This window comes from Rhizophagus irregularis, chromosome 15 (assembly GCF_026210795.1).
Source record: "Rhizophagus irregularis chromosome 15, complete sequence".
NCBI classification, from domain to species: domain Eukaryota; kingdom Fungi; phylum Glomeromycota; class Glomeromycetes; order Glomerales; family Glomeraceae; genus Rhizophagus; species Rhizophagus irregularis.
The window spans coordinates 2,041,537-2,068,414 of NC_089443.1; the positions used below are offsets into that span (position 1 = coordinate 2,041,537).

Sequence of the window (26,878 nt, forward strand, 5' to 3'; positions counted from 1 at the left end):
CTTTTTATTATTATGATCGACGGATTAAATATATGCTGATAAAAGAATATAAATTAAGTATAACCAATATCTGATTTAAAAAATATTTTTATATTTTCTCTAGATCCACTATTTATTATTTACGTCGGCGGTCAAATATTACACAAGTATTCGCTTTTATTATAAGACAAAGCCAATTGCGCCACATTATGAATCTTGTGGAGTTGTGGTTCTGCATCTGCGTTAATAATGAATTAAGAATTTTTTGTTCGTGAATTTGTTTATAAGATTATTTTTCTCCTTTTTTTCAAGTGTGGGTCCATATTGGAAATTTCTTTTACAATAACGTATTTTAAAACTATTTCATTATTATGTTTTTTTTTCATATTACTAACAATGAAGGTGAAGTAAAGGAGACGTACAAGAATATTTTTTGCTACGTTTTTTTACATTGCGCATAATTGAAGAGCAGAGCCACTTTAAATTAATAATGTGAAAATGAGAGATTTGATGTCAATAATTACCATCATCTGTAAAATTGTAAGTCATTAACGAGGGCAAAAGTAAAGGAGGAGTATGTAAAGAGTACTAGTTTTTCCACGTTTTTATACACTGTGTCATGCTAAAATTAGAAAATGGGTGACTTGAGTAACTTGAATCAACAACCGATTAAAATGTATATTAGAACTAGCTGTAGCCTGTTGCGACAGTTGCGTTGCAACAGGATTAAATGAGTTCAAATCAATATAAAATTTTTGTTTTATATTTAGATAAATTAGGTCTTATAATATTAACATGTTTTTTTTTTATTTTAAGTAAAAAAATAAAAAATAATAAAAAAAAAATCATATAAAGCATATTTATTCAATAAAAAATATTTTATTTTGATTATACCGCCAATCCAAACCTAAAAGGTGAAAGAACGAAAAAAGAAAAAAGTAGAAAAAACAAATTAGTAAAATAATAAGAAAAAAAATAATAAAATTATAAAATCATGCTTACTATAGGACTGAGTTGTTATCTACAAATTATTAATGTAAGTTGTTAATATTATTAGTAAAATTAATCATGTGGAGAGCAAGTTAATGTAATAAATGAGTACCTCGGTTGAGTTTAGTGAAATCTATTGCTACTATGGATTTTAGAAAATAATAATTAATTATTGTACATTAAAGATCTGATCACCGATCTTAAGCGGCTAAGCCTAAAGACGAAATAACTAATAACGATAATATACTTATACATAAAAAAATATGAAAAATTACATGAAAATATATTTAGTATAGATTATTATAAAGAGAAAAAAACTAGGATAAAAATATTAAAAATTAAAATCTCGGTTTTAACAAGCTAAAAAAATAATATTAAAAAAAAAAGATAAAAGTGATCGAAAAAAAATATTATTAAAAAAAGATCAGGTCTTAAAAAAGACGATTATTAAATAACAATTGATCCGGTTTGAAAAAAAGATCTAGTCTAAAAAAAGAAGTCTTAAAATCAAACGTTCGGATAACTACCTGCTGCAGTCGATCGCATCATCCTGAATGGCCGAAAATGAAACAATGATTAGTAAAACAAATTAAGCTTTTTTTCGTCAATTAGCAAAAAAAAAAAAATATCCGATTAAAATTTCAGCCAATCAAATTATTCAAACCATAATAATTATGGAATAGATCAGGCGCAGTCGAATCACGCTTCGCGCAATTCAAAATTATTTATACAGGTTAATCTAAACGTTACTGTTACACACCTATTTCTTTAATTATATACAATGTTTAAACGGTTTTGGTACGAAATCTCGTGAACGAGACCGACAACAAAATCAACAAAATCTCGACAATCCGAAATATTTACAAGTCGACAAGTTGATTATCCCGACAATTTTAGAACAAAATTATAAAATTTATCACATTTAAACTAAATATTACATATTGCAACTTACAAAATTGTCGATATAATGACTTGTCAGAATTTTGGATTGTCGAGACTCGAGATTTTGTTGTCGATCTTGTGTAGTGACTGTCGAGATTTTGATCGGATACCATTTATACTATATACTATATATATATTAAATAACATAATTTTAGTCACATTTTATTTAATCAACTAATTTATTGGAGCCAAATTTTATGGTTATCCAAAAAAAAAGATAAAACTGGTAGAAGTACCAAGTATACTTGATTTAAAATATTTTACATATTTCTCGTTAAATTTATAATTATTAAATATTACAGAATATTTTATCTACGTGTCAAAATGTTTGACCAAAAGAGATTATAATAGAATTAATAATCCTAAAATAGGTGGAATATAGATTATATAGATAATTGGTCCAATTATCTATCTACTGAAATTTTCCCCCATTCGTCTTGTCCATCTAATTCCATTGTCATCATGAGCATTTCATATTATAGATATTATAATTTAAATTTTTATTAAAATGTTTTACACAAAACGTAGTGGAAACAGTGGCAACAAGTTTCGTTTTAAAAACATGATTGTACTATATTTCTCATATTTCTCATTAAATTTATATATTTATTATAAAGCCTTTATCACCCAATTTTATTTTTACATCGGTTAAAATTGTTGCAAAGCATTTGTCTTTTAACTTAATATTCTTGGAGTTACTACTAATTTGTTACGTCCCAAGCTTCAGATCTGTATTTACGTCACGTTTATCAATTCCCAAAGCTCCTATAATATTACTAGAAGGAAGGTTCCTACAAAGAAAAAACCCAAAGAAATTTAACGTTAGTAATGTTTACTAACGTTAAAAGAAGTAACCTCACCTTCCATTTGCGTTCTAAAGTGTCTAGGGGACTCTTACAAAAAAATAAAAATAAAAATAAAGGAACGTTAATAATGGTTTAATGTTTATTAACATTCCTAAACAAAAAAAAAAATTTTAGTTCTTACAATTCTAAAGTCCAGTTCCAAGAAGCTGAAGTCTAGGTCCAGAAAGACATTCCTAAAGAAAAGGAACGTCAGTAACGTTCCAAAACAAAAAAAAAACTGAAAGAAAAAAAGAAACCTTCGTTTATTTTAAAGGAAATGACTTTCTGATCCGAGCGCTAAGAATAATTCGACAATTATTAAATTTAGACAAAACTATTTTTTAATTATTTTTAAAAAAACGTTTGGCTCGATAATTAGTGGTAATCAAATTATCCGGCTAAAACACTTTTTTTTAATAAAAAAAATAAAAAATCTAAAAAAAATCTTTTTAAATAACCAATTTTTATTAGTTTCGGCTATTAAATCATCCGGCCGTAACGATTGAATTTTTAATTTTTTTTTCCAGATCCATCAGATATCACAATCCATTCATCGGATTTATCAGAATATCGCACTTCTAGTCTAGTTTACTTTATAAAAGATATTATTAAAATAATTTTACTTCATTAAAAAATAAAACCAAATATTCATATAAATTCGACTAAATGATGTATGAACAGAAATATTCATATGAAATATGAAGTCGCTAGTAAAAAAATCTTGCGATAGTCTTGATGAAAATGAAAATTAATTAACAATTTAATTATTTTATTGCGATAGTAATCAGATAACTTTCAGAACTGTTAGCGTTTCATTACTTTTGATAGTATTTTTGGATTTTGACGTGTTTATTATTCTAATTTAAGAACAACTTAATTTTTTGCTGGAATCCCGTGCCAATTTTTTTGCAACGTTATCAAAAGTATTTAAAGTATTTGGTTAATTTGTTGATCGCCACCGCAAATATCGCGTGATTCGTCTATTTGGTGATTTTTTTTTTAACGCCAGAAATTTCAACTCTTACGAAGCGTGCTAACTGGTGGACGCAAAAAAAAAGGTTTGATCTTCATCCATTTAATATTAAAGATTTCCCGCGAAACGTTGCAAATTTATTCGTCATATTTAAAAATATTTTAAATATTTACCATTCTAAACCCTTTCAAGATAAGGAAAAGATCTTTATCTAAGATTTTTTAAAAATAAGACAAATCATTTATTTATAAAAGCTAGTTAAAAAAAAAAAGGTCAAATTTTCCAAAAAAAACCACTGATTATTTGTTTACGTTTGAATACGATATAAATTTTTTTTTTCTTGTTAATAATATAAAATATTAATACAAATTATATAAAGATAATTAATCAAATAAAAATATACATATATTATAGACTTATATAAAAATTAATATTGGATATATACAGCATAGGGTCATAGACATTTACATAAACTCTATTAAAAACATAACTACGTAAAATTATTATAATAAATCTTATCTTAATTAATTCGTGATCCGCAAATAAAGTAGAGAGTCCTATATCAAAAATCGGGGTAATTATATAATAGCGTAGAATCTGACGTCATAGCAAACCAAAGTACTAATTGTTAAAATATAATATAAAAACTAAGTTTATTGCCATCAAATTATGTTATTTGGCTTACTTTTTATTGAAAGTCCGGTAAATTTTTTGAGCACTATAAATGACTTACTTATAGGCTTAAAGGTAAAAAATGCCTTATTTTTAACGTTGCGAATAATGGATTTTTACTTTTAGGCTCATAGGAAAGTTATTTCTAATTATTGAAAATTTTACCGGACTTCTAGTAAGAAGTTAGCCAAATGGTATAATTTTATGCTAATGGTTTTAGTTTTTACATCATATTTAAAAAATTCGTACTTTAATTTGCCGCGTCTTCAGATTCCGCGCTATTATATATTACCATATATAACTTAACCCCGGTTTTTAATAATTAGATTCTCTACTTTTTACGCGGATCACGAATTAATTTTTACTAAAAATATTACAAATGCGATCAATTAAATTATATGAATTACTTTTTAAGTTTTTCAATCTATTCTGAGCTTCTTGATCTCCTGATTGTTCATACCAGTAAATTGCTTTATTTATATCTTTCTCAATTCCATCCCCTATTTCATACATATCACCAAGATTATTTTGAGCAACCATATCTCCTAAATCTGCTTCCAATTCCGCAACTATAACAATATCCTAATGCTCTTATTCCATCGATAAATTCTTCTTCAGCTGATTGTTTAGATAATTCAAATGCCTTGATATCATCTTTATCAGCACCATATCCATTCATATACATTATAGCAAGGTTATATTGAGCTAAACTATTTCCTAAATTTGCTGCTTTTTCATATAAATAGGGATGGGGACGGTTCCATCGGTTCGGTTCCGGTTCTATAGAACGGCGGAACCGGTTCCGAGCAGAACCGTTCCGAAAAGTCGGTTCCGATCGGTTCGGTTCTATGGAACGGTCCGTTTCTGAGTAGAACCGTTCGAAAAGTCGGTTCCAAGCGGTTCGACTCTACGGAACGGTCCAAGAAGTTAACTAAATGCTACCCGGAAAAAAGGTTATCCGGTAAGATACATATGAACTGAACGGAACCGAACTGCTCGAGTCGAACGGTTCCGTTCTAGGAACCGAACCGGGTTCTCGGTTCTGACTCCGTTCTCGGTTCCGAACCGTGCTCGAACCGCTCAGCAGTGGAACTTTTGCATCCCTACATATAAGGAGACAGCTTTCTTTAAGTCTTTTTCAATCCCCATACCTCTTTCGTAAAAATAACCAAGATAAATTATTCCTGACGGATAATTCTTATTAGCTACTTTTTCATAAAATTCAAAAGCTAACTTTTCATTTTCTTCGGTTCCATAACCAAATTCGTAACATAATCCAACATAAAACTGAGCCAATGTATGATCTTGCTCTGATGCTTTAATAAATAGATCGAACGCTTGAATTAGATTTCCACTAGTTTCAATTCCTACGTAATTAAAATATCCAAGTAAGAAAATTGAATCCAAATCATCTTGATTATTTAACAACCAATTATAAATTTCTTGCGATTTTACACTATGACCATTATTAATATAATCAATAATATAATCGGTTACTTCTTTTCCTAAATTAACTAATTTAAAAATATATTCTACTATTTTTTTAATTACTATCTTTAAATTCTCTTTTGATGAAATGCTTTCATTACTAATTAATTGTTTATTTGTTGTTATAGGGATGAATTTATCTTCTTTCGTATTCGTTTTATTAAATTTTTGAATAAAATGAGACATTTCTCCATCGTATGAATTCAGGCAATTCTTATTAGCTACTTTTTCAAAAAATTCAGACGATAACTTTTCATTTTTTTCGGTTCCATAACCAAATTCGTAACATATTCCAACATAAAATTGAGCCAATGTATGATCTTGCTCTGATGCTTTAATAAATAGATCAAACGCTTGAATTAGATTTTCACAAGTTTCAGAAAATTGAATCCAAATCATCTTGATTAATTAACAACCATTTATAAATTTCTTGCGATTTTATATTATGACTATTACTATTGAAATAATCAATGATATATTTGTGTGAATCATTTCCTTCATTAAATAATTTAAAGATATGTTCCACTATTTCATTAATTATTATTTTTAAATTCTTTTCGGATGAAATACTTTCTTTAACTATTTGTTCATTTGTTGTTGTTATAGAGATGAATGTATCTTTTCCATTAAAATTTATAAAATGAGACATCCATTTGTATGAATTACTGGCACTCGAAGCATTTGAAGAAGTAATAATATTAGTTGGATTAATTTCTTGTTTATCCGATAATTGAAAGCTAATAGGTTTTGTAGTCATTATTGCTTTTAAACTTTTTACTACCTGGCCTATGGTTGGTCGACTATTCGGCTCATTATTCCAACAATCTAAAAAGTATATATAATTTAGTAAGAAATAAATTATAATATATTGAAAAAAAAAAAATTAAGAACATTATTTACCGGTATAAAGTTTTATATAATTCTCAGATGTATCAGGAATAGGACTTTCTCTAAGACCTTGCAAAATTTCTATAGCCAAATCAATATCATATTCTTTAGTAGAAAAAGGAGATTGTCCGCTAGATATCTACACCAATACTGTAAATGTCGCTCTTTTCATTATATGAGAAAAATTTTATTGGATTTTTATATTTTCGTTTACTAAAAATTTTTGGATCGACGTAAGGAATTATTCCTAATCTTGATTGTTTGGACGCTAATTCAATTCTTTTTGATAACCCAAAATCGGCCACCTTTATTGTGTTTCTATGAACCAATATATTACCAGGATGCTATTAATTATATAAATATTTAAATTTAATAATAAATTTAAAAAAAAATATAATTAGTTCTTATTTGAAATTAATGTAATTACCAAATCACGGTGTATGATCCCTTCATCATGTAAGCACGACACGGCACAAGATAATTGGTACGCAATGTTATATTTATCGTCCCAGGTAAGGTTATTGAAAGTTTTCTTTAAATAATCTTTAAGAGTGCCAGAATCGGCATATTCCATAACTATCAAATATCTTTTAAATAAATCATCTTGATCGTCTAACGATAACGAATTAAAGAAAGAGTAAATTTATTCATCGCACGTGCGATGCATCGCCACTTTCCTTTTTTGTAAATTATTTATGTTGATCAACCTGCTTATACATCGCCACCCCCCTTAAAATGGCAATGATAAACATAAAAATTTGCATCGCACGTGCGATAAATAAATTATTTCTTTTTATTATACCTGACTCAAAATTTGCAATTACGTGAAACTTAATAATATTATCACGACATGGCATTTCTCTTTGAAGCTTAAGCTATATATATATATAATAAATATAAATTTAATAAGTATATATTACAAATTATTAAAGTAGTGAAATTATCATATTTCTTAATTACCTCATAAGCTATTTCTTTGATAGCGACATCACTAAGATTAGAAAAAGATTTCAATGCTATGTATTGTTCTGAATTTTTCCAATTCGCACGATAAACTTTTCCGAATGTGCTGGAACCAATTTCTTGAACATTATGAAAATTATTGGTTTCATAAAGTTTATAATACCAATAGCTTCCTCAACCCAATTAACCCATCCATTTTTATGTTTAGTGTCATGTATTTCGATATTATTAGCCATTGTAGAGTATAGGAGTATGGTAGATAACAAAGAATATCTTTCGTACAGAAAATGGTTTATTTATAGCTAAAATTAAGCAGAAAGGAAAGAAATAACTTCTTGGTTTGTTTTTTTTTATTTTGCTCTTCGGCATTGACAACGGTCTATTTATATAAATGAATTCAGGTACAATCGTTACAAACTAGTAACCAAATGCCAAAAAAGGATATTTACAAAGAATATTCAAAACAATATCCCATCTCATTCATTTTTTAGTCGCGTGATCTGTATGCAAATTGTTTGAATTGTTATGTGCATTTACGTAGTGATGGGCACCGAAGGTATCCATGCATCTAAAAAGGGCTTCCAAACCATGCATTACGTACATCAATTTTCTTCAGAACTCGAAAAAAGAAATTACAACGAAAGTATTAATTAAATGCATTATGTTTTGAACTCCGACGGCGCGACAGTATAATGTGCATTGTCAATTTACTGAGTTTTAAGCCGAAAATTCTAGCTGTATCTGTGCATTACAACAAGAATAAATGAGCTTAAATAAATCAATAACAATAAATTTTTTGATCTATATTTAGGTAAACTAAAAATATTAGTGTTAATTATAAATAGATAAAAACAATAAAAAAACGAATAATAAAAAAAATTTAGCAAAAAAAGTATTTTTTATTAGTAATAATTAATAAGAAAATAAAAAAAAAGGCGGACAATGAAAACCGGAAAATAAAACATTTTAAAAAAAATGGTTAAAAAAAAAATTATTTTGTTTAGAAAACCAATTAAAAAAATCAATTTAGTTTGAAAAAAAAAATTAAAAAAATAAAAATTAAAAAATTTTTTCGGGTTAAAAAATAAACAAAAAAAAAAATTTCGGAAAAAATTTCGGTCTATAAGAACCGGAAAAAAAACGGTATTTTTTTTTTAAAAAAAAAATTTCCCGGTTTAACCGAAAAAAAAATAGATTAAAAAAATTAGAAGTAAAAAAAAGAGCCATTGTACTTTAACCGCGATGCGGCCAATCTACGAAAAAAAACTCCTCACACATAATAATTGTTTATTTTTGAGCTATAGCCTACAACACAATGATGTAAATTGGGCCTGCGGTTAGCACAGCTTATTTAATAATGATTGGCGCTCTGCGTATGCTGCAATTATCGATAAAGAAAAGCTATTGGAAGAATGGAATTCTATTTAGAATTCCATTCGGAAAGGGACTATAATTATTTTGTGGAAATTTGAAACATATTTTTGATATAGATAATTAGCTTTTTGCTATATGCATAGTTAATTTTTTTGTAATTTTTAGATTATCTATTTATAAAAAAATTTTTTTCGCCAAGTATATTCTTTTACGATATTGATGTAAGTGCTGCACTATAGCATGATTATTATTTTTATTATTGAATTTTTTTTACTGTTTTTTTTTCATTTCGGATCAAAGCTGCAGTGGTACTGTAAGCACCAATTTTAATTTGTTTTTTTAAATTTTTTCTGCATTTTCATTTTTTAGGTTTAAATCAGATTTGATGATTGGATTGAAACTGCGGTGCTGCTATGGTAAGTGCTATGGTAAGTGCCGATTTTTATTTTTTATTCATTTTATTTTTCTACATTAAAATTTTTTTTCGTAAACATTTTTTTTGCACTTATTTTTTAGATTTAAAGGTTGTGGCATATTTTTTTACTATAATTTTTTTTTTCGTAAAAAAAATTTTTTAGCCATTTATTTTTTCAGATTTGACGATCAGATTGAAGCTACGGTGTATTTTATTAGTTATATTTTTTCTACATTATTTTTACTTTTCATAAAAAAAATTTTATTTTTTTAGTCTTTATTTTAGGTTTTAGATCGGATCAATGAGACATTTCTTCATCTTTTAGGATTAGATCTGATTGGATTGATGCTGGTGCTACAGTAATGAACCCCATTTAAAAATTTTTTTCTTTTTTAGAAACTGAAGAAATTTTTTTTTTTTAAAAAAAAAGAAACATCCAGATAGTTTAACGGAAATCAAAAACCTTCAACCTGTACGGTCGAAACCTTAATAAATTTTCTCTTTCTACTTTTTTTTTTAAAAAAAAATTTTATTTTTATCGTTTTCATTACAAATAAATATGTATATAAAATTGAATCAAATTTTTGCATAACGCCTTTCCTTTCCTAATATACAGTATTTCCTTACTAGTAGAAATTGCACTTATCGTTCCATTATCAAATGCAACAGTAGAAAGAATCTTCTCGCACCAAAATTTAATTAAGACAAAGCTCAGAGATAAGCTTTGCACAGAAAATTTGAATAAACAACTAATGATTTTATCAATGGTCCCGATTTGATTTTGAAAAAACATATGATAATTGTGGATCAATATAAAAATATAAAAGCAAGACGAATGGGAAATGTAGTAAATTCTCAAGAATGAATTTTTAATTTTCGTTAATAAAATGTAAATAAGCATTTTTAGTGGGTAGGACATGTAAATATAATGACACTTAACATTTTAGTAATAAATAATATTTTTTTTGTGCGCGTGCGCGCATATTATATGTATGTATAAAGCACATATAAATTTTTTTTTTTGCGTTTATCTTTCATTTTGTTTAAGCGGAGAATGCGCACATGGTTTTAAAGTTTACGCACATGCCATTTATATAGTATAATATGCGCTTTACGCCAATAAAATTTTTTGAATTTATAATATTTATTTATTTTCAAAACCTGGTAAAGATAATGTACTGTAATTATGAAGCTTTTGATAAATCTAACTCAATAATACCCCATTAAACGTAGGGATGCCAAGAATTTTTAATGTCCAATTAATTACCTATCATGATCATGGAAAATAAACTAAAAAGAAAAAATACTAACCCAAATCGTGTCACTGATTATCAATAATTAATTAATACAAAATACTTAACCAGTCACTACGAGTTCGCATCAACTCTGAATACTTGAACGTTTTCGTGTTTTGAATTCTTAGTAAAAATAACAACCTTTCAAAACCAAAAATATTTCGGCAAAAACAAAAGCAGCAACGTTAAGAGAATAAAGGAAGGATTATTTAAATAGAAAAGGGCGTCATGTAAACAATATTACCAATTTAGTTGACTATTTTTAGTTAACTGTTAAACTCCGACGCTACTTTGGCCAATAAAAAACTGAGTTAGGTTTTCTAAGCAAAGAAAAACGCGTAATTTCACGAGCACAAGCGCTGATCGATTGTTAGTTATATTATGGATTTAAATTTATTAAACAAATTTTTCTCATGTTTCGTAATTTGTAGTAAAGTTTATATTGCAGTAAAGGTTTCTTTAAGATGAATTAAATTTCGTAATTACATTTTTAGACGAATGACCTTTACTGAATTTTATATTATATATAAATATACTGCACGTTCCCAAGCATAGTTTTTGCATCAACTTTGTACTTTGTTATCTATAACTTTATTAAAATAATATAATAGCTAATGATTAGTAATGAATTGCAATCATTGATTAACCATAAATGACAGTTTGATCCTATCAATATTATTAAATGTACCAAATATCTTATTGGTACCTTTATTACCAAATTAAGTCGTACAACCTATTATCTTTATTTTCTATAACTTTTAAGTTACCCAGTTCTGCATCACGGCTTTATAGCCAACAGACAATGATCTCTTTTGACATTAGAACGAATATCGATTCATAAAATTAACAAGTTAAAGGCTTAAATGAAATAATAAAAAAAAAAAATTTAATACTTATTGTGTTTTTAAAATAATCAACATATACAGTATCCGGAAAAAAATACGCACAAGTTGCTCGTACATGTGTTTTATTATTATTAATAAATATAAAATGTTTTTTTTTAAAAAAAAAGTATGTAGATAAAAAATTAAATTCATTCCAGTCTTTAATATATACAACTTATAAATCCAATGATATTTTCTAGAAAAAGATTATTATTGCATCATATTGCCTAAATGTTGATCCTACCTTATCTGTTATCTTAATATTTATTGTTTACAATTAGGTCATGTCGCATGATTGGCATGACAATGAAGTCATGTGGCTTATTGTACGCTGTGCCGCCGGAGTCCGGAGTTCATCAATAGTTCATCATATAAATGGGAAAGTACGATAGCTTACAAATTAAATCCTTGTTTTCTGTTATATCCCAAAATGTCTGAAATTCAAAATACTGAAAATACAAATGAATGGATAAATTGGATTGAAGAAGCCATTGTTAAAGAATATTTTAAATGTTATGAATACAAACATTTTAGTAATATTCAAGAAGTTGGTTCCGGTGCTTTTGGAAAAGTTTATCGTGCAAATTGGAAAAATTCGGAACAATATATAGCTTTGAAATCTTTTTTTAATCTTAATAACGTCACTGTAAAAGAAATTGTACATGAGGTAACTATTAAATACAAATACGACGTTCAAACAATATACTGTATAATAATACATTATTAAATATATATATATTTTTAATATCATAGCTTAAACTTCAACGAGAAATGCAATTTCATGATAATGTTATTAAATTTTATGGAATCACAAAATTTGAATCAGGTATAATAAAAACTATCCATTAATATTCAAAATATTTTATTTTGACTTTTGAAAAAAAAAAAGAATGTAATAAATAACTTAATAATTTCTTTCATTCGCTAGATAACCAAGATGATCTATTAAAAAAATATTCATTAGTTATGGAATATGCAGATTCTGGTACTCTTAAAAATTATTTGAAAAAAAACTTCAATAATCTTACCTGGGATAATAAATACAACCTGGCGTATCAGTTAGCTTGTGGAGTGTTATGCTTACATAATGAAGGGATCATACATCGTGATTTGGTAACTATTTTAATTTTAAATTAATGTAAATTTTTTTTTTATTATTATATTTATTAATTTTATATATATATATATATTGCTTTAATAGCATTCTGATAATATATTGGTTCATAGAAACACAATAAAGGTGGCCGATTTTGGGTTATCAAAAAGAATTGGGTCATCAACCAAAAATTCAAAGTTATTTGGAATAATCCCTTATGTCGATCCAAAAAGAATTGGTAAACGAAAAAAGGATAAAAATTCAACGCAAATATTCTCATTTAATGAAAAGAGTGACGTTTACAGTGTTGGAGTACTGTTATGGGAATTATCTAGCGGTCGACCTCCTTTTTCTACTGAAGATGATGAATATGACGATCTTGATTTAGCTATAGAAATTTCACAAGGTCTCAGAGAAGACCCTATTCCTGGTACTCCTGAAAATTATACAAAACTTTATACCGGTAAATAATATTTAAACTTGTTCAATATATGATTGTCTAAAAATTTATTTCTGAATTTATATTACACTCTTTTTAGATTGCTGGAATGGCGAACCAGATAACCGTCCAACTATAAAACAGGTGGTAGAAAGATTAAGATCAATGATTACAAAAACAAACATGACGACAGAAAATTATCGACCTAAATCAGGTTTTCAACCATCGCCTAAACAAGAATTTAATACTTCAAGTGTCAATAATTCATCATATCATGGAGAATTGTCTCGGGTTATTCAAAATTTTGATAAAATGAATACAAAAGAAATAATATCTGCAATATCAACAAAACAAATAATTAGTAATGAGCCTATTTTATCTCAAAGGAATTGGAGTGTAATAATTAATGAAGCAATAGCATTTATTTATGAATTAAATAATAAAGGAAAAGTAGCGTACAAACCTATTTTTGATAATTATTTTAATAATCATAATACAAATTCACAAGAAATTTATAATTGGTTGTTAAATAATCAAAATGATTCGGATTCTATTTTCTTACTTGGATACTTTAATTATATGGGAATTGGAACTAATGAAGATAGTAAGAAGGCGTTTAACTTGTTTATTAATGCATCAGAACAAGATCATATATTAGCACAATATTATGTTGGATCATGTTATCAATTTAGTTATGGGACCGTAAAAAATGAAAATTTAGCCTTTGAATATTATAAGAAAATAGCTAATAAAGGGTGCGCATTAGGAATATTTAATATTGGTTATTTTTATAGCCAAGGTATATGTATTAAAAAGGATTTAAAAAGAGCTGCTTATTTATATGAAAAAGCAGCAGAGTTAGGAAATAGTTTGGCTCAATTTAACCTTGCTACAATGTATATAAATGGAGAAGGTATTGACAAAGATGATAGCAAAGCTTTAACTTTACTTAAACAATCAGCTGAAAGTGAATATTTGTGTGGAATAATAATGTTAGGGTATTATTATGATAACCAAGTTGAGACTAGTATTTATAAGCGAAAATTATTTGAATTATATCATAAATCAGCAATTTCAGGAGATATGTTTGCTCAATATAATCTTGCTCTCATGTATGAAAATGGAGATGGAATTGAAAGAGATATAAATCTAGCAAATTATTGGTATAAACAATCTGCTGGACAAGGTAATCAAAAAGCTCAAAATAACTTGAAAAAGTTAAGAAGAAAGTTTAATATGTTGAATCTCAACATCATTACTACTTGAATGTGACCTGATGGCTTAATCTATTTAGCATTAAAAATTACTAATTTATACAAAATAAAAATATTTAAGATAGGAATTTAATGTATTTTTAAAAACAAACATATCATAATTTAATATTTTAAATAAATCAAATAAGCATAATTTTTTTAATAGTAACTTCTTATTAATTCTGTGAGTGAGAGTTATTATTACCATGCGCGGAACAGGACCACATATACAAAAAAATAATCATGAAAATCTTTCCTTTTATAGACAATTCCTAGTGGAAAGCCATTACCTTTTGGATACTGACCGAAATTATCATAATTCCGGCCCTGAAAAAATGTGTAAAGCCGAATAGTAAAATTTTTTGGCTTCGTGGATAGTGATATAGTATATCCATACACCGTATTTACCGATAATTTCTTAATATAAGTTAATCTTTCACTTATACTAACTAAATCTAACACACTTCCTCAGGGAAAATCCGAAGATATTTATATAAAATAAAATATATAAAAATAATATCTAAGGTAAATAAAATAAATAAAATATATAATAAATAATAAATTTAATAAATATAACATATATAATATACAAATTACAACGGCAGCGTCAACTACTAATTCATCATCTGATAAGTGATTTTATTGCGCCATGATCTACGTCGAGTTCCCACGAAAAATAATTATCTTTTCAATCTTTTCGCTTCACTCCCAACCCGCTAGTAAATGGGACACAATACAAAACATCAGGACAATAACCTCGAAAGGAATTGATACAAGTACCAATTGTCCGGACGTTGAACGACTCTTGTGTACATCAAGAGTTCGAATTGTAAAGGGAATTTCTGAAAAATCATCATATATAAGGATTTTTGATCAGTGATTTCATCTCCATTTCCATTGATCTTCTTCTTTCTCTTCTTAATATATTCACAAAGGTTAAAGTTAATCCAAATAAGAAAATTATTCAAAAGGGAAAGGCAAAATACTTTGCCATGGGTAGAGCCAATGGTAATGTTACTGCTAGAGGAGGAAATGAAAGGCTTTTTCTAAATTCTTTTCTGTCCCTTCTCCATTATCATAAATAACTATTGGCTAGCTAAATTAAACATTGCACCAGTATGACGAAATACACAAAGAGCCTTAAACACCGCTGGAAACTTTCACCATCAGTCTATATATTGAAGCACTGTACTGTCAAACTACGCAGATTGAAATTTATTTTTTTTATTAAGGTACAGTAATTAGTGACCGATTTTTTCTTAATCAACCTTGAATAATTTAATTGTTAATACAATTGTTACATTAAATGCAAAGAAAACATTTATTTACTATATATTTAATATACATATAGTAAATACTAAATAAACTGCACTACACATTTGTTGTAAAAATACATAAGCTTATTATAAAGAGAACATGTATTTATTATAGTATTTCCTAAATTGATAATATATCGTTTATATTATTACTTTACAATAGCGATGCTTTTCTATATAATTACTTTATTATCTAGTATTCATACATTTGTGTAATACTTTTGGTAAATAATACTAATAACTTTTTATAAATTTTTTCTGATTCGAGCACCAGCGTGGAAAAAAAAATTTCGGAAAAATTTCGGTAAAGCATAAAAATTCCGGAAATTAGTTATTTGATTTTTGCATAATTAAAACGGCATACTGTTATTAAATGATCATATTGTAATCAAATTTATATTGAAATTATTGAAAATAAGATAGTATAATAAGTATAAAAATTATTTTTTTTAAGTATATTTAGCTTAAAACGAACTATTATATTTTAAATAAAATCGAAAATCTGCTGAGTCACTAGTATAATTAATTTCGTGATCGGAGTCATGTGATTTTGAATACGTAATCATTATGTTTAATGAAATAGTTTTAAATACGCTTGAAAATACTCAATATAAGATGTAAATCTAATGGTTTAATTATAGCTTGATTATTCGATGAACTAAAGGTAGCGGAACACCATGGGCTTTTCCTTTCGGAAATCCTACACCCAAGCGTGTGACTATTACTATCACGTGTACAATCATACTTTTTAATTTGAAGTCTATAAAAAAGTTTATTACCATGAAAAAACGGTCTAAAAATATCCCGGGAAAAAAATGTTTACATATACAATTAATTAGGATCCTTTTTATTATATATAGTCTATAGTTCTAATTCAACAATTATAGTTCTATTTTCTTTTTCTCATATCATATCGTTTGCTTTCATGTGTACACTCGCGTACATGGTCAATAACTCTTCGGACCCCAACGGTTACCGTTACATATCTAGTTTTATATTTTTATATTATTATTATAAAGACTGACTTGGGGCCGTCCCAATCAAGTCCAAAAAATTAGGACGCTAAAGTCCAGGCTTGAACTTTATCCATCCCTAAATTTAATTGGCGCATGACAACTTGTCACGTAGACAAATTGTTACTGACAAATTGTCCGATATACGAGTGGTCTATGGTCAAATTGATAATCAAATTGTCCATCGAAACTTTATGTTATCAAGATTGAGGAGGAAGGTTTTTATTGAAATAAAAAAAAAAGTTTTTATTGAGAATTTTATAGGAAGTATTTATATTTGGATTTACTACAAAGCGCTGAGTGATGCAGTAGTAAAATTGGCTAAAATAAAATGAATTTAGTGAATGACATAACGTATTATATTTCTTGCTCTTCTTGCAGTGAATTCAACATGTTTCCAATATTTCATTGTTTTAATTCATTTCAAAACATTGTATAAGATTAAAGTCTTGATTATTTATATAATAATGTTAGTTTATGTTCATGTTCATTAGTTAATCGTCTTTGTAAGTTTTCTCCGAAAATTTTACTGGAACTGACTCAACCAATGAACCAAATTATATAAGATTGTAATCATTATCGCTGCGTGATCTTTGGTTTGATCATCTGTTTTGTTATCCATTTGCCTCCTCAATCTCTTCAGAATAACAAGAATATTGAAATATTTGTTATATACATTTGATATCCATATTGGAATCAACCCAAAATAAAAATGTAATATTATGTTAATTTTGTTAATTTATATAAAGGAATTTTTGTTCTCATTTTATTACCTACCAAATGTTATGGTGTACCAAATTTTGTATCATTGTTGCATACTTTAACCATGGTAAAGTACCAAAATCGAGTATAAGTTTATAATGCCATACGAATTTTTTATTCGTTGTAAATTACTACCATTAATCTTATGGATATGATGATATAGGTCCTTCTATTTAGGCAATTTCTCCTCGTCCTTCTATTAAAGATAAAATAGGATTTTAATGAGAGAAGGAGAGGAAGAACGATTGGTGCTGTTAATAATTGTATTAGAACGAAAATTTCTTTTTTAATTCGCTACTTCTGCTAAAATAACAACTTTTATTCCACATAATACATAAGTGCGGTATATAAATTAGACAAATTTTCAACGACATATATAGTGTTATTCGCTTTCATAAATTTGCTTATAGGCTATTAGACGTGTTTTTTTGTTTCTTCATCCTCTTACAATTAGCTCTTTGCCTTATTTATGGCAAGAAGAACTTTACAACTTTATTTGAGAGAAGATAATATTAGAAGTCGGCTATAAGAGATGCACATGAAGACAACTGGCCATCATACTGGGGTGTTCAAATTTGCGGTTGTAACTTAATAGAGATAGGCCCAAAGAATCATTTCCAATTGTCAAAAATGGAAAACACTTTATGTATCGTGAAAAATTAAGTTTTTCGCGGAGGCAATTTCATAGCCTGATTGTAAAACACCCCACATCATACCATACCAGAGGTTAGTTTATTTTCTCAATAAACTTATCTGTGTTGTATAAATTAACGATGATGTATTATGCTTATAATAAAAATTATCGGTCTTTTAGAAAAAATTTCCTTTTTGATCCACGATCTCAATCAACTGCTATTTTTCGAGCTAATAAAATCTTATCATTAAATTATGTATTATTCTTTGAGTTCAAATTACATAATTACAATTATATTAATTGAATGTTTAAAGGAAGAAAAAAGATTCAACAATTTTAAAATACAGGATATACAAAGTCCATGTTTAAAATTTAAAAAAAAAATATACCTCGCTCAAATTATTACTTCAGGACAATGTCTCTTTCTCAGACTAAATTAATTTATAAGCCACGAATATTTTATCCTGTACTCTTATACCTCATACATCACTACCTAGAAAAATTAAGCGAAGTTAAATTCTGAAAACTTCCAACTCATAGTTGTTTTCTTCGCGGCTTATGATTCCTGATAATAGAGTTCTAATATCTTTTGGTCTCTAACATTTTTATTATTATTCCCTCCAGTTTCTCAACTGGTATTATGAATAGGAGTGTGAGACTTGGATAACTTTAGGAGTTTTTAGCATTTTGTAACTTTGATTATCATTTAGCCACATAGGTTCATATTGAACAACCTATCCATTTATTTTATGCAGTCATACAATAATCCATATGTGATCATACGATAATTTAAGTAAGTAGAATAAAAAAATAAAACAATAAACTTATTTATACATTTATATAAACTTTTTAAACTTTTATATAATAACCTTTTTTTAAACTTTTACATATAATTTTTTTTTAAAACTAATACATAAACTTTTTTAACTCTCAATATGAACTAAAAAAAGCTTAAAATGGCAATAATATGTAATTATTGTTTAGAGTTAGGGGAGTTAGGGCTTGGTTAGGGATTTGTTTATGTTGGTTACTTAATTTAAGTTTCACGAACCACGTATTTAAAACATCCGAATTTTGCTTGAATTGTAATTATAATAATAAAAAAACCCCAGAGTATCACGTATATTTTGTAATTTAATTTGCACGATTTATTTCCTAATAGGAATAGAAAGGCTTGGTTTCTTTTAAACAAATATTCTCTAGTCAGATTTCCTAAATTTGAAATTGAAAAAGAAATGCTAGGTTCTTGAGAGGTAGAACCAATATAAAATCTAAATTAATATCATGAAATAGTAAACCGGGGATAAAATTTAAGTCTTTGCGAAAACGGAGATCACGTAAAATTTCTGCACGTGTCACCTTAAATTAAAACGTCATATAATGTTAACAAGTTTTAATTACCAATTGTGGTCGTTATTTACAAAATAAAAATAAAATAAAATAAAATAAAATAACAATAATATTACTTTGAAACATTATTACATTAACCGAGAATCAACTAAATTTTGAAATTATACATACTCAAATTAAAATTGAGAGACTAACGAAAAGATGATTTTTGACATCTATTTTGAAACTGGAAATTATAAACTTGTTAAGATATATATAACTAACCAAACATTTGTTTCATAAAAATAAAATCATTAGTTAGCCGCGATCCAGATAAGAAAATTTCGTAAAATTAGATTTTATGAAACTGTGCCATTTTGTAAGTATTCATGAAACTATATATATTTTTAAGATATTCAATACAACGCTATTTATCACATGAGGTATAAAGAAAGTTTAATAAATTAAGTTCTTGCCACCTTTTATTGTATAGTTAATTTTGTGCATTATAATAATCAAGGAATTGAATTAAGGAGAAAGTATAGTTTGTATTAGAAGAAAATAATACTATTAGGATTTTATATTTAAACTCGTCATAAAATCCAAACGAACAATATTTTAGTTTAAATAACAAAAAAAGAATATGCAATGTACTATAATAAGCTTAATTATTTTTTCTTAATTTTTCTAATTTATTTTGAGCACTTTGATGTCCTTGTTTAGCAGATTTCTCGTACCAATAAATAGCTTGATTTATATCCTTTTCAATTCCCTCTCCATATTCATACATAAGGGCAAGATTATATTGAGCTGTTTTATTTCCTGAATTTGCTGCTTTGTGATATAATTCAAAAGCTTTTCCGTAATCTTGATTGACACCTTCTCCATTTTCATACATCATGCCAAGATTATTTTGAGCTATTATATGTCCTAAATTTGCTGCCTGTTGATATAATTCCAATGCTTTTTGTTTATCAATATTAATTCCTTCATCATAAAGATAACCACACTTAAATAATCCCATTGCGTGACCCTTATTTGCTATTTTTTCATAATATTCGAAGGCTAATTTTTCATCTTTTACAGTTCCATAACCAAATTCATAACATACTCCAACATAAAATTGTGCTAATATGTGATTTTGTTCTGATACTTTAATGAATAAGTTAAACGCTTTCTTTCTATCTTCACTTGTTTCAATTCCTAAATAATTAAAATATCCAAGTAAAAATACGGAATCTGAATTATTTAGATTACTTAATAACCAATCATAAATTTCTTTTGAATTTATATTATTATCATTACAATAACCAGGAATATGTTTTTTTAATGCTGAATTTTTTCCTTCATTACCTAATTTGAAAAGATAATTTATTATATCGTTAACTATTTTACTTAAATTTTTTTCAGATGAAATATCTTCATTTGTTAATGCTGTATATACTATTTCTTTTGTATCAATTTTATCAAAATTTTCGATAATTTGAGACATTTCACCATGTAATGAATTATCAGTATCTGAAGAACTAATAATATTAGTTGGATTAAAATTATGTCCATCTGTTGAAGTTGATTGAAGATTTAATTCCGTTTGATGATTTTCTGTTGTTTTCGTTATAAATGCTTTTAATCTTTCTAATACTTGATTTATAGTTGGTCGATTGTCTGGTTCAGCATCCCAACATTCTAAAAACATAATAATGTTAATAGATTATAAATTATAATTAATAAGAGTTCATACGTACCAGTATAAATGTTAATATAATTTTCAGGCGTATTAGGAATGGGTTCTTCTCTACGACCTTGTGAAATTTCTAAAGCTAAATCAATATCGTACTCTTCAGTAACAAATGGTGGTAGACCACTAGATATCTCCCAAAATAACACACCAACACTATAAATGTCACTTTTTTCATTAAATGAACATGTTTGATTTGAGTTTTTATTTTTTTTTCGTCCACTAAATCTTTTTGGATCAACGTAAGGAATACATCCAAAAAATTTAGTTTTTGTATTGGATGATGATTCGATTCTTTTTGACAACCCGAAGTCGGACAATTTGATAGTATTTTGATGAACCAATACATTACCGGAGTGCTATTAAATTAATATTACGTTAAAAATTGAAAAAAAAATTTATAATTATTATTTTATTATTTAATAAATGAATTACCAAATCACGATGCACTATTCTTTCATTATGTAAACACGACACGGCGCTAGTTAGTTGGTACGCCAAGTTATATTTGTCGTTCCAGGTAAGGTTATCGAAGTTTTCCTTTAAATAATTTTTGAGAGTACCAGAATCAGCATACTCCATCACTAACAAATAATTTTTTGATTGAACATTTTGATTTTCTAATGATGAATAAAAGAAATAACTATTTTTTAATAAATTAAATTCTTGCAAGACCAAATAATAAAATAAGTATACTATAAATGAATTTTATCATACCTGGATCAAATTGTGCGACTCCATAGAATTTAATAATATTATTATGAAATTGTATATCACGTTGAAGTTTGAGCTAGAATATAAATAATAATAATATTAATTTGAATATGATATATTACGAATATTAAAAATGTCATGTTATACTTATTTCATAATTTATACCTCATGAACTATTTCTTTTGCAGTGACGTCATCAAGATTGAAAAAGGATTTTAACGCTAAATATTGGTCTGAATTTTTCCAATTTGCACGATAAACTTTACCGAATCCTCCAGTACCAATTCTTTGAACATTACTAAAATATTCTTGTTCATAAAATCTATAATATTCCCTAGATATAGATTCTTCAATCCAATTAATACATTCATTTGCATTTTTGGTGGTTTGCATTTTGTTAATTTTGTTATTATTAGTAATCGTAAAGTAATAATAATCAAGCCGAATTTTATTAATTTCTTTTTTTTCCATTATATATTAAATTTTTGGTAATGTCGTACAGTACACAAAAGGTTGTACAAAAAAAGCCACCTGCGTTTAAAAAGAAAATAAATTTGTCAGTAATATGTTTTATCAGGTTGATCATATTGACCTAAATTAAAGTTTCTCATAAATATAATGGAAAGGTAACCGATATTCTCATATTCTCAGTTGCTATAGCGAATTTAGAAAATTGATAAAAATAGATCAAACATTAACCGTTTTATTAAACTAATATTCGAACTAAAGGCTCATCTTTTAGATGTGACTAATTAATGAACGATTAATTTGAGACTGGCATTATAAATTTACTGCGATTCAGATGTTTAGTGATCATTGGCCATAGTTATTAAATAACGTAATTTTGAGTAATATTGTTATAAGTTTTTATATATTACAAGTGTTTAGAATATTGAAATTATTTGCGTATTATAAGCGAAGAATTACAGGATTTTTTAAGTATAAATCGATAAATTGTACAGTTATTTGACGATAGTTCAAATTCTAAAAAAAAAATATTCAAACAATAAAGTCTGCAAATATTTTGAGCATTTTGACATCCTTGTTTAGAAAATTGTCCATATTTTTTTTCAATTCCATCTCCTCCTTCATATTAACAAGATTATATTGAGTGAATCTATCTCCTAAATTTACCGCTTTTATATAATATGGATTTCCTTCTCTTATTAACGCTATTTCCATCATAACAATCCTAACATCCTTATGTTCTTGCTTTGTTATCATCTTAATCGATATCATTTCCAGTTACATACGTAATGATAAGATAAAGCTGTGTCAAAGTATTTCTTAATTTTACCGCTTTTCATATAAGTTCTTTTTAAAAACTTTTTTTAATTCCACTATGCTTTATTCTTTAAAATCCTTTTCAAAAGATAAATTTTCATTTTTTATGGTTCCATTATCAAATTCATAACATGCTCCAACATAATATTGTGCCAATATATGACCTTGTTTTGATGCTTTAATAAATAAATTAAATGCTTGATTAAGATCTTCATTGGTTTCAATTCCATAATAATTAAAATATCCAAGTAAAAATATAGAATCCGAATCATTTTGATTATTTAATAACCAATTATAAATTTCTTTTGAATTTATATCATGATTATTAAAATAATCATCTAAAACATGTTTATAAACCATTTTGCCCTTATTATTTAATTCAAAAATGAATGTTACTATTTCATTAATTATTATACTTAAATTCTTTTTAGATGAATTATTTATATTAATTACTTCACTTGTTGATATTGCAGATACTATTTCTTTTGTATTCATTTTACCAAAATTTTGAATAACTTGAGATAATTTCCCATGATATGAATTGCTGACACTTGAAGTATTAAATTCTTGTTTATCTGACGATTGAAAATCTGATTTAATTTGATGATTTTCTGTTATAATGTTTGTATCTGTAATCGTTGCTCTTAATCTTTTTACCACCTCGTTTATAGTTGGACGATTATCTGGTTCACCATTCCAACAATCTAGAAAGAGTATAAAAATTTAGAAATAAATATTAAATACATTGATTAAAGTTTTAATTTTATTTACCAGTATAAAGTCTTATATAATTATCAGGTGTATCAGGAATAGGATCTTCTCTACGACCCTTTAAAATTTCTATAGCCAAATCAATATCATATTCATCATCTCCAGTTGAAAAGGGAGGACGTCCACTTGATATCTCCCATAATAATACACCAATACTATAAATATCGCTCTTTTCATTATATTTGTGAATATCGTTATTTTCATTAGACTGTACTGATTTATTTTTTCTTTGACTACTAAATCTTTTTGGATCAATGTAAGGAATTATTCCAAAAATTTTTGACTGACTAGATGATGAACCAATTCTTCTTGACAATCCAAAATCAGCTAATTTAATGGTATTTTTATGAATCAATATATTACAAGAATGCTATTAAAAACACACAATATATTAAAATTAATAATAAATATAATTAAAAACAAAATTTATATTAAATAATTACCAAATCACGATGTACAATTCCTTCATTGTGTAAGCATGACACGGCACAGGCTAACTGGTAAGCTAAGTTATACTTATCATCCCAGGTAAGATTATTGAAGTTTTTCTTCAAATAATCTTTAAGAGTACCGGAATCAGCATATTCCATTACTAACAAATACTCTTTTGTTAAATCATTTTGATTTTCTATCGAAATAAAAAAAAAATGAATAAATTAATAAATAGGTTATTTTTTAAATTACATCAAATGACATACAATATTTTTAATAGTAACTTCATACCTGATCCTGGTTCCAATTTTGTAATTCCATAAAAATTAATAATATTGTCATGAAATTGTATTTTTAATTGAAACTTAAGCTATATCAAGATATAAATTTAATAAGTATTTTTTTTTTTTTTACATATTATAATTATTGAAAATATTGTAATATATTTTATACTTACTTCATGAACAATTTCTTTTATAGTGGCATCATTAAAATTTAAAAAAGATTTTAACGCTAAGTATTGTCCTGAATTTTTCCAACTCGCACGATAAACTTTTCCAAATGCTCCAGAACCAATTACTTGAATATTATTAAAATATTTATATTCATAATATCTAAAATATTCCTTAGCAATAGCTTCTTCAATCCAATTAACCAATTCATTTGTACTTTCAGTGTCTTGCATTTCGATATTATTAGACGATGTTTATGGACAATAAAGATTATTTGTCGGACAGAAAAATTGAAATCCTATTTATATGTATTGCTTAATTAAGACATGTAACCTTGCTGATCATGCATATATAATTTAAAGCATAAAGTGATTTACATTTTGCAGTTACTCGTATACAAATGAAATGGTGGCAAAAATTTATCAAAGATTACATAAGATTACCATTTGTAAATATTTCGATAAATATTTATTACTTTTCACTATATCCAAGGAATATACAAATATTTTTAAAAAGCAATGAAGTTAAATTTACCTCAGTATCTTTTGAATCTAAGGAATATTTTTTAAAGACTAGAATGAATTTAATTTAGATTATTTTTCTTCGTCTTAATAATTTATTTATTTACATACTCTTAATAAATAGTTATTATTAATAAAGTGCAATTTTTTTATCGTTATTTATCTATTTGAAAACAAAACTAGAAAAGAACATATAATTAATATCTATTGATCTTTTAGTATAATTTTACGATTGGCTTTTCCATCTGATATTTATTATTAAAATATTAAAAACAAGAATTAATATACATCCTATAATCGGATTATCAGAATTTTATGATATAATAAAATTTTAGCGATTAGATTCTTTAAGAAGAATATTTTAAAATATGCGTAAAAAAAAACTAGTAAAATTCATGACATCATACGTCAAGAACTTCAAAACCTGATTTTAATAATTGGATGTGGAAAAGAGATATCGGTATCCCAATCCAATAACTGAGTTATAATTCGATCATTAGGAATACTGCGATAGCCAATAGGAACTAATGCTACTAATAACGATTTCAATATTGGATGTCTCATAAAAATATCGGTCATTAAAATCCGCATATTCTTAATCGACTGAACAAATAATTATTATTATTTTAATTTGTTAAAACAGAAAACTTACGTTTAAACACAAATTAATGATAATAATATGAAAATTAAAATTTTATTAAATATTAAAATTTTGGAAATTCTACGAATAAAATACAAAATTTCATGTCCCAGCAAAGAAATAGTTAAGGGTTCATTATATGTTAATTTAAAGCTCAAAAGAATGCTTTAACTAGCTAATATAAATTAAGATTTAGAAAAAAAGTTTTAACGTTTTTAACATTATTCCGCATGTTAAAAAAAAAATCATCACCCGTTTTTGTGTGCCAGGTTGGTGGCGCAGCAGTGACAAATAAATGGTGGGTGGTGACAAATAAGTTTTGGAAAAAAAGTTAAACGCGTCTCGATAATCACGTGAAAGCGAACTAGCAATCAGAATCTAGATATGTTCAAGAAAAAACATTGCTCCTACGAAACTTTACCCGACTTCTCCAAATGTAACGATAATTGCCATACCAACGGGGAATGGGAAAGGGGAGGGGGAAGGACAGAGGGGAGACTACTTATTTAGCAAATTTATTCTATTAAAAAGAATTTTTAAGTATTTTAAGTAAAAATATAAATATTCAATATGTTAATGCTTAAAATGCAAATTAATAACAATGAATCAAACATATAATTTTAATATAAATAATATTGATAAATAAAAGTCAAGCTAAAATTTTGTTCAATATAATATACATTTAATTAATAAAATAAAATAACTCAATTAAAAAAAGAATGTGAAAAAAATTTGTCAAATTAACTTTGCAATTTTTTTAATTTTATTGCATTTGA

The 26,878-nt window shown here is 26.5% G+C and overlaps 5 protein-coding genes across 5 annotated transcripts; 1 reads left to right on the forward strand and 4 right to left on the reverse strand.

Annotated features, from left to right (window-relative positions):
- Positions 1-4,924: 4,924 nt before the first annotated feature.
- OCT59_007170 (uncharacterized protein) lies at positions 4,925-7,976 on the reverse strand (the record flags this gene model as incomplete). Its single annotated transcript, XM_066146884.1, has 9 exons — positions 4,925-5,130; positions 5,553-6,242; positions 6,460-6,714; positions 6,790-6,916; positions 7,011-7,121; positions 7,205-7,389; positions 7,580-7,652; positions 7,738-7,832; positions 7,904-7,976. 9 exons carry the CDS (start codon positions 7,974-7,976, stop codon positions 4,925-4,927), a joined length of 1,815 nt encoding a protein of 604 aa, XP_065998527.1.
- Positions 7,977-12,138: 4,162 nt separating this feature from the next.
- Positions 12,139-14,662, forward strand: OCT59_007171 (uncharacterized protein; the record flags this gene model as incomplete). Its single annotated transcript, XM_025323554.2, has 5 exons — positions 12,139-12,375; positions 12,462-12,534; positions 12,637-12,821; positions 12,910-13,267; positions 13,344-14,662. The coding sequence occupies 5 exons, from the start codon at positions 12,139-12,141 to the stop codon at positions 14,507-14,509; spliced, it is 2,019 nt and encodes a 672-aa protein (XP_025174685.1). The 3' UTR covers positions 14,510-14,662.
- A 5,552-nt stretch (positions 14,663-20,214) lies between these two features.
- Positions 20,215-22,395, reverse strand: OCT59_007172 (uncharacterized protein; the record flags this gene model as incomplete). Its single annotated transcript, XM_066146893.1, has 5 exons — positions 20,215-21,236; positions 21,296-21,647; positions 21,724-21,908; positions 22,006-22,078; positions 22,168-22,395. 5 exons carry the CDS (start codon positions 22,393-22,395, stop codon positions 20,215-20,217), a joined length of 1,860 nt encoding a protein of 619 aa, XP_065998528.1.
- A 606-nt stretch (positions 22,396-23,001) lies between these two features.
- On the reverse strand, positions 23,002-23,241 carry OCT59_007173 (uncharacterized protein; the record flags this gene model as incomplete). The annotated part of the gene is made up of 1 exon (XM_066146898.1): positions 23,002-23,241. The coding sequence occupies one exon, from the start codon at positions 23,239-23,241 to the stop codon at positions 23,002-23,004; it is 240 nt and encodes a 79-aa protein (XP_065998529.1).
- Positions 23,242-23,349: 108 nt separating this feature from the next.
- On the reverse strand, positions 23,350-25,174 carry OCT59_007174 (uncharacterized protein; the record flags this gene model as incomplete). The annotated part of the gene is made up of 5 exons (XM_025326732.1): positions 23,350-23,990; positions 24,058-24,427; positions 24,501-24,685; positions 24,781-24,859; positions 24,947-25,174. 5 exons carry the CDS (start codon positions 25,172-25,174, stop codon positions 23,350-23,352), a joined length of 1,503 nt encoding a protein of 500 aa, XP_025174688.1.
- Positions 25,175-26,878: the final 1,704 nt, after the last annotated feature.